This window comes from Papilio xuthus, unplaced genomic scaffold (assembly GCF_000836235.2).
Source record: "Papilio xuthus unplaced genomic scaffold, Pxut_1.1 DF827461.1, whole genome shotgun sequence".
In the NCBI taxonomy this organism is placed as follows: domain Eukaryota; kingdom Metazoa; phylum Arthropoda; class Insecta; order Lepidoptera; family Papilionidae; genus Papilio; species Papilio xuthus.
Genome location: NW_013531188.1, coordinates 2,034,326 through 2,043,959, shown reverse-complemented (window position 1 = coordinate 2,043,959; position 9,634 = coordinate 2,034,326). Strand labels below are relative to the sequence as shown.

The following is a 9,634-nucleotide window of genomic DNA, read 5'->3' as shown; positions in this document are numbered from 1 at the left end:
TTTACCACCAGTAAATGACTTTGTCGCTTTTAACATGAATATTTTCTTAAGCTTAATTCTTTTGTTTCATGTGTTTTGTTATTAGTTTAGTTTTAAAATAGATTTAGGTAAAATTCGTCCGTTTATTAAGCTTTACTGTTTTTTTTTTATTTGTGTATGTTTTTAATATTTTAATATTATTTATACAACTCAACTAGATGTTTCTACAACTTATTTGCTTGTGAGAATAATCTCCTTCGGAAGGCAAATATTAATATTTATTAATGAGATAACCATATTTGGTACTGAAATAAATTGAAAGTAATTCCCGTAGTAAAATCCAAGACACTTTAGGATTTTTTTGAGAAATAACTAATCGTGAACTTTTATTTTGTTCAGCTGGACCATTAACGCAGTGGGAACTGATATTCTACGGCACTGAGACTCCGGCGCAGGAGTATGACGCCTCCCCCGAGAGCAACTCTCTGGGCACAAACGGGGGCGGGGGCGCGAGTGCTGGGGCAGAAGGACAGAGCGGGGCGGGGGCGGGGGCGGGGGCCGGCAAGAGCACATGGGGGGGCGTCAGTCTGCCTGACTCCGAGGAGGTCAGGCAGAACGGCATCGACGATGATCTCGCTCTAGTTTGGCACGACTCTCACGCGGTGAGTAACTCGTATAGTAAATCTACACTAAAGCGTTACCTTAGTGACCGCTTAACGAGTTTCCAGTAGTTGAAGCTTGAAGTGTGATAAAATAGAATTATATTTTTGAATCACTTTCGATACAAGCTTTGAACTAATAAAAAAGGACTCAGTAGCACGGTAGTGTAGTTTTTAGTCATCTTAGCGGCTCACAACATCGCTCTGTATTATGAAAATATCACAAATTACTTAAACTAAGTATGAAAGTCTCAGAAACATTTAAGTTTAAAAAAAGCAACAAACGAGTTTTCTTGTATTTCTTTTGAATGTCGTGATTTAGTTGCACATTTCAAAGACAAAATACGATTGAAAATATCTTACTAATATTATAAATACGAAAGTTTTGATGGATGAATTGATGTTTGTTTGAAGGTATCGCCGAAAGGGCTCAACAGATATTCATGAAATTTTGCGGGGATGTAGAACATAGTCTGGAAGAACACATAGGCTACTTTTAGTTTATTGTAATACCGCACAGACGGAGTCGCGGGCGATAGCTAGTTGTAAATATTATGTATGTCAACATCAACAAGAGTGTCCACGTTGAAATTCTATTGGAAACGCGGCCGAGTCATTACTACAAACAATTGGAAACAATACATCAATGAATGAATCTCGTGTACACTACGCGCGTGCCGTTCCATAACAAAACGGTTCAATGTTAGATTTCGTACTTTTTTTTAATTCTACGAATATAAGTATGAGAAGGCTGTCTCTAGAAACGCTTTAAAAATATAACTTTCAACAAAAATTCTATACATTATGGTAAATTTTTGGAAAGTTCATTCAGAATCAAAATTAATATTATTTTACGAAAATCTGTCAGTGACCATTGCTATTATTTCAACTTAATTGTCTGAGTAGACCGAAAATAGATTAAATTTTGCGAATAAATTTATACAAATATGTTCACAACTAAAATAGAATGTTTATTTTTTTTTATCTTATATCTTTAAATGAGCAATTCAATGAGGAATCTCGGAATCGGCTTCAACGATTTTGATAAAACATAGTATATAGGGGGTTTCGGGGGCGATAAATCTATCTAGCTAGGAATCATTTTTAGAAAATGTAATTTTATTCGTGTTTTATCGATAATCAACGTAAACATAAACTTGAAAGAAAAATAACAAAAAGGAGGCGTTTGAGTAGTCTCAACTGAAAAATATGACTCTTCCTGACATCTATTTGGGAATAATAAAAAAAATACCGAGCAAAGGTCATCCAGGTACTTTTACATTTATACGAAGATATTTTAATTTGAAACGATATTAAATTATATTTCATATTTATTAAATTCTTTCACTAATTTTGTTTTGAGTTTTGCTCCACTAATTATCTAATAAATTGGTACGTTGAGTTCAATAACTTAAAATACATTAATATATTATATAAATAAATAAATGGATTCTAATTTGCAACTTTTATTCGACATAGATATTCCAATTATCCTGAGTAAGAGCTGAAGAAGCGAGTGTGGTACGATACATTTTAAATGTTCATTGTCGTTTAATTTACAATAACATAGTTAAAATTAAATATATATACGTATAAAACGAATCGTGTCTAAAATAACTAAAACTAAGTACCCACTCCTAAAAGGTTACAAAAAAAGTAGTTGACGTTAGTTTTAACTAAATACTAACTTTACTAAATACAAACTGTATTTAATACAAGATATTTATTGAATCGTTATTGTAAATTAGATTTACTAGTTTCTTTGTTTTTTTGTATTGTTAGTTTCTTTTGGTTAGCTTTGGTAAGTTATTTATCTGTTTCACAGATTCGGGAAGAAGGTTTACTGGGTTCGTCAGGATCATCGGAGACATCAAGCGGTGGGATATCAGGCTGCGCGACTCGGGCGCCACAACTTCCTCACCGTTGTTTAGGTTTGTGCCTTTTGCTCGCGCTGCTGTGGGCGGCGAAAGCTTTCCTAGCCGCTGACACACAGAGCGGAGATAGACTTTGTACGCGCGATGCACTAACCGCTTCGGTCAGGTCTACAACCGGCTATGACCGGATACAACCGGTGCAAGCCGCGCGGCCCCCGCGGGCGCCATGCTTGGCCCCGCAGCCGCTACGCTAGTGCCAATCCTATTGTGATCCTAGTTCAATTTCAAGCGCGTCTATCAATAAGTACAAGCTGCTATTATAATTTAATGTTATCAGTACTTAGTTTACTCATTTTGTATCTTTAACATCGACAACTTTGGTGGTAGACTACAATACTATAGTATCAGTTTTTACAAAAAAAATTATTTAGAAACACAACAAAAAGTAATTAAAGGCACTCGAAAATTTTATGGCTACAGATGTTTGGGAACCGAAACTTTATTTTATTTTAGTAAAGGCTTTTAACCCACTAGCAACTAAAACCCCTGACCGTCCTCCGAAAGAAGAACACTAAATGTTTAGGACTTATTTCTTCAATTCAATTGTGACCGTAAAAATTGTTGATGTTAATGATACAAAAAAATCTGAGTAACGGCCGCTGTCCGATCATAGACCTAAATCCGATATTTACTTTAAACCTTACACGTTGTGGTATCTTAGTTTCATCCATGAATGATTTACAGTAAGCCGATTTATTGGGCTGTCGTAATTTTAGAATTTAGTTGTAATTGTGTGTGTTAGATATTTTAAGCATAATAATTGGAGGTCCAGAACTTTCTAAACCCACGCCGATTTTGTGTTCAAAATATCGCATAATATAATCAGCATAATAAATTCTATTTATGAAAATTCTGGGCCTAAACTTTGTTAGTCGTATACAAAATATATATATGTATGTATGAGACTTTATATTATCTTTGTCACTACGACAATACACAATAATCGGAAATCATTCCGGAGATTTTTACTACAATTAGTGCAGATAGTGCCCGCAACTACTAGTGTAACGACTAAAAACTATAAACTTAGTTGTTAGCTCAAATATCTACTAAATTTAGTGAAAATTCTTTCTAATGCCAGATTAAAGAGCTAAATAACAAGTGCAATTACGTTGTAATAATAAAATTTAAAAACCTATTACGTCCATTTTAAAGAGTAATTGCATTGAAATTATGATTACTTGATAGAATGGCAAGTGATCATTGAATCATTGAAGAAAATTATTTGCATTCAAACTTAGATTATACTAATGGCGCAACTGTCAAAACATTAACGTTCCGTTCTAACGCTGATAAAGTAATTAAATATTTCTTTACTCTAAATAAAAAAAAAATTATTACTAATAAATTACATTAGTTTTTTTGCTCTATTTTAATAATACAACAACGTATATCATGTTAATAATTAATTTTAAATTTCTTTAGTGGAACGGAACGTTTTAGTAGCTGTCATCGGTCATAATAAAATATAGATAACCTATTAAAACCTTTGCCGAGTGTTCTGTATTAAAGATGTTATGACATTTTGTTATCTTTATTGATTTATTTTATTTATTAATTCTCTTTGAAAAAATATATTATAGAACAATATGTTTTTGCACAAATGTTTTAACAGTAATATATAATGCAGTTTTGTTATACTTTTCATACAAATCTTTTTATCATCGCACGTAATAATTTTAGGTTATAATTTAAAACATAACAAATTAGCTACAAAGTGATATTTATATACCCATATCATTATGCTTATTTTAATGATATACATGTATCAATTTAAAACGAATGCCAAATATGAACGCATTTACTTGTTTGGTTTCATATGTAAATTATTTATTGGTAATTGAGAATATGATTATTTAGTTTTAGTAAGACTTTAGTTAAATAATTGCTACTATACAGCTAATATGTTATATCGATTTTAAATGAATACTTACAACTTCCATATTTGTGACTTACCGTGGGTTTCTAAAATCAAAATCCATGTTATCTCTGTTTTGACACATAAAGAAAGGGATGACGATATGTTTTATAGTGATTTTGGTGTCAGAAACCCACGGTTAGTCTTTGCACAAAACCAAGTCTAGCCCATGGCCTAATTACTGTTATTAAGGTGCAACATTTTGGATTGAAGGATAACTGCCTCGTATCTTATTTAACATAGTTAGTTTCTATTATTAAATGGTACATAGAAAATATTTGAATTAATATATAGATTCGGAGATATATCTTTAGAACATGCCGTAGACCTTGCAGATTTATACAATTCAATAGATGTATTCTTTTGTGAATGTCTTCCATTTTGTCGTTATCCATATCCAGTCACTTCCAAGCCCATTTATAAGATGTTACGTACCTTTGTTACTTCCATTAAACAAAGAGTTGTGTTATTTATTTAAAATATACATTTGTTTTTATTTATGCTGATTTAACATTGATGAGTGTCGAATTTAATCTTAAACCAGGTATAGTGCTATGAAGGAAATTACATAGCGACTGTTTTACAATAGCTTATGTAGTTTTAAATTTAACTTTTAGTCTGTATTGTTATTTGAAACTCTTCAGTTTTAAACTTTTCACTGATTATTATTTATCATCATTCCGGCATATAAATGTTGAAGAAAACGCGATTGCCGTAGATTTACATGCCCAGATTACTTTTTATTAGTTTTAAATGCATTTATGTATAATTACTGCCTTGGTTAATCGATACCAAAATGTTGCATCTTTATGTAGATAGGTTTTGTACCTTCATGTTACGTATAGTTTTTATACAACAATATTTATTTGCTATTACAAATTAAAAGGCGATGGTTTGGCAACAATTTGCTTGCAAGGATAGTCATGGTACACATATCTATTGTTACAAATTGAATTAGTTACGTATTAAGTTACTTTAGTTTATTTTATTTTAGAGATCAATCTTAGAACATTTCTTCAGAATATAGACTAGATATTGTTTTAGAAAACCTTAATTGAGTTGACGTTCTTCGTCTTCTTAATTACAGCTAATTTTGTTCCATCACAAATTAATGAATAGTTGATAGAAATAGCTATCTCTGTCTACCACATTTGAGTTAAAAGACGTGAGATTTATGCAAATAGTATATTTTTTACATGTAAATTTGTAATACAAATTACTTTTACCCAGAAAATACATTTTAACAAAGCAGAAACATTTCTAAATGGCATAAGGCCTCTAGCACATTACCACGAAAATGGGAAAGCGAACTAAAAGATTAATTTGGATTCGGTTAGTTCCAGCGAATCGTTTAGCAAGGAGACTCCGCAAAAATCTTCTATAGAATGAACTCTATTCTATGTTTTTGATGCAACGTTTCGCTTCGGTTTCGCTTTTTTCGCGGTCGTATGCAATCGGCCTTCTATATAGTTCGTATATCAGTGGAGATAATCTTGAACTATTGTCTATGTGGTTGTGATCATAGCTTCGATTGCCAATCCGTTAAGATAGTATACATAACACGTAATGTAAATATAATTAAGATAGAACTATCATATGGGTATAATAAAAATAAATTTGGAGACTTGTACAAATTTGCTCAGATTCATACGTTAGGAACGACTGATCGATCGTTACTCGTTGACTGGTAGATAAACTAAATTACTGTATGAAAATCGATGTAATGTTTAAGATTATTAAGGTAAATCGTGTGTGTATCGCTTTTAAAATTTATACTCTTTTGACTACGGAAAACAAAACATAATACGAATTTTAATACCTTTAGTACCGGGTATTTGAGTTGGCACATCTGCAAGAAGAGTTTTCGTATCTACGACGTGCCAATTATAGCTTCAAATATAATAACTTTATGGAAGGAAATAAAACTTAGTACATTCAACTACGAAAATGTTTAAAGCAACAGAAGAGTATAATTTTATTAGCTAATAACTTGGACATTCAGTTTTGAGTGCGGTTCGATGGGTAAAGCTCATTTTTACAACAGTTTTACTGTTTAATTGTAAAATTGTTAATAGTGATCATCGTGTAGGTAATCAGTGAACTGTATTGATTATTGTAAATGTTACTATAATTTGTATATATCGAATCTGATGTGAAAGGAAAATAATAAAAAAAAATGTTTCCTAAAAAACAAAATTTTATTATAAGTGGTATTCGAGTCTTGTCTCTGATCGCAGCTTTGGCCATAGACATATAGATAGGGTTTTTTTATGTTAATAAAACGTCACTTTGTAAAATATTTGCAAATATTTGTTATGTTACGTTTTGTATGCCGGCTTTGCTTTTTATCGCTTACTAATGCTTATTTATGTTTCCTTCTGCCACAATTATTGCTGCGCACCGAGTACAATGATTACTTAAACATCTCTTTAGTGTAGGTTACCCGTGCTAAATCTACACTAAGGGTCTTTTTCTTAGTGTGGCAGTTAACAGCTCTTTTTAACGCATCTTATGTATCTTGTTACTTCTGTTGCTTGTTCTAATTGTTGCAATCACCTGATTTCATTTAATTTTGTGCACCTTACATTGCATGTCTAAATGTTTGCATCTTCGTCGACAAAACATCAGCCATACACAAAGTTATTTGAGATCAGTGACGAGATTCTAATTACCATTCCTTACCTAAATCCTTTATTCTTTAATCCCTTGTATGGACTAAGTGACTTCGGCGCAACTTCTGCATCATTCGGCTGAGGATGGCATCATGCATGGACGCGGCGGTGCTGGCTGGTGGCGGAGAATATACAATACATATTTAACTCTAATTAAACGATTGTGTTCTCTCTTTCATTAGAATGCGCGAAGGGTTTGCACTTGTACGACGGTCGATGTCATACGAGATGTCCCGACGGTACATACGCCAGCGAGATTCTAATGGAACGCAGCTCGAGGAGACGGAATCTTACTTATTTTTCTGAACAAGCTGCTGCAAGCGATAGTAAGTCTGGACCGACGGCAATGGAAGCCGTAGATATGGAACCTCGATCTGAAACAAAGGGGAAAGCACCCTTATTATGTCTCCCTTGTCACTACACCTGCGCCACATGTTCAGGCCCACATAGCAGTCAATGTACTTCATGTTTAGACGACGCCCAGTTATTCAATTTAACAGACAGCGAATCTAAATTTTATTGTTACCCGAATACTGTTCTTCCACAGATAACGAATGCCCATTGGTATTACAATCTTAATGTTATCTTGGTTATTGTATTAGTTGCATTTATCGTCATAGGATTTTATATTTATTTTAAATATTTGAATGATAAATGCTGTTTAAATCAAGCGCATTATAATTCGAACATAAAAGTGGCTTACAACAAGCTGGCTGTTGATGACAAACATCAGAGCGCGTTGGAAATCGAGGAGGAGATACACAAAGCGATCAAATACACGACTGATAGTGAATCAGAGGAAGAGCTTCGCTTGTAGCGAACATGAATTTGCTAATTGACACGTAGCAATGCAGGGTTGGATTTGTGATTTTATAAATCTGTCACAAATATGGATAACGCAGGAATTTTTAGAAATTTTATATAGAACTATTTAAACTGGATTGTACTTTTAATGTACGATTTAATATGTTTATTTCATTCCAAAAAATGTGATAAAACATTCCTTTATTTTGATAACGAAATTGGAATTATAAGTTTGTCTATAGTTCGAAGATAAATAACAGGGGACCAAAAGAAATTTAAAAAAAAATTGAATAAATCTGAGTATTTTGCTTACATTAATATTCTAAATTCAAATGAGTTCAAATTTTAACATTCAAGGGTCATTGCGCAAATACATAAAACCACAAGCTCTTGCAATTTCAAACGTTTGGCGAAGTAATGGCGGTAACCAGACTCTCATCCAGTTATCGACCCCTATTTTAAATGACCTTAATGCATATTAGTAACTTTTGCTAGTTTCACACGAGGGTAGGTAACAGTAAAGCAGAGCATGTACTAATATTGTTTATGCGCACATTTACAGTAAATCAATAGCAGTACTGTTCTGTGTAACTTTTCTCGCCTTCGTATGAATATTGATTAAATATTAGTACATATATCTTTCTACATATAAATTATATAAATGGTTACTTTAAGTTGAAAATAACATAAGAACTCGTGATTCATCTTCTACTTAAGATTTGCTCAAGTTGCCATGTCGTATTTAGTGTATATAATTTTAAAGTTTTTTGAGCTATTCATTTTGTAAATAGAATTTTTTTTTGTAAATAAACAAGTTCCTATTTTCATGTTTGTTTTATTTCCGAAAAAAAAGTAACGAAGAATCGACGTTACGAACATATCGGGGCATGAAAGGGCATAGAGAGCATGATTTTACTTCATATTCACCTTGCATCACAAATTCTATCATAAAAGGCAGCATCATAAATCCTATCGAAAGAGACAGCGCCAATTTGCAATGTTATATTATGTCGAATAATCTTAATTTACACTACTTGCCGCACGCGACGTTGATTGCTCGGATTTGAAAATAAAATAATTGAGTAGCATATGTTTTCTTCCAGACTATGTTCTACATCCAAATTTCATCAAGTTCCGTTGGACTGTTCTAAAGATACCTTCTAACAAACATCCATCCATCCTTAATATTAGTAAGAAGTAAGATAATATAGTTATATCAAAATTAATTAACAAAGCGGCGAATAATTCGTAATCGAATTCAGCGTTGATAATTTAAATCATGTAGATTATTACATAATATTTACCTAATTACATATCAAGCGAGTGAATTAGGAGTTTCGTAGTAACGTACCATTAAATAAATTGTTTTCGATATAGGTTATGATAGGCACTGGAGGGTTAGAAAAAGTGTATTCGAGACGATTCCATATCAAAATCAAAAATGTATGGGACTGACGCGCGACTATCACGTGACTTATCGAAAATTATTGTCAGTTCTATACATTTTTGGAGTTCGTTATGGATTCGCTTTGTAGCGAATTCACTTTGTGTAACCTCGCTGATATGCGAATTATTATATAGGTTTTTACTCAATTCTGAGAGCTAATTAGTAGAACACCGAGTGAATACTTGTGAAACGATTAATTTAAAAGAATTGGGACAGAAAAT

The 9,634-nt window shown here is 32.6% G+C and overlaps 1 protein-coding gene across 6 annotated transcripts in view; it reads left to right on the top strand.

Moving 5' to 3' along the window:
• Fur1 (Furin-like protease 1) overlaps positions 1-8,772 on the top strand; it is a 71,317-nt gene extending 62,545 nt beyond the window's left edge. For 5 of the 6 annotated variants that reach the window (XM_013314345.1, XM_013314341.1, XM_013314342.1 and 2 more), the window contains exons 13-15: positions 379-641; positions 2,464-2,569; positions 7,345-8,772. In XM_013314345.1, the coding sequence (XP_013169799.1) occupies positions 379-641; positions 2,464-2,569; positions 7,345-7,979 (1,004 nt within the window). In that variant the 3' untranslated portion in view covers positions 7,980-8,772. Of the gene's footprint in view, positions 1-378; positions 642-2,463; positions 2,936-7,344 lie in introns of those variants that run through there. The other variant, XM_013314346.1, reaches the window with a different exon arrangement.
• Positions 8,773-9,634: the final 862 nt, after the last annotated feature.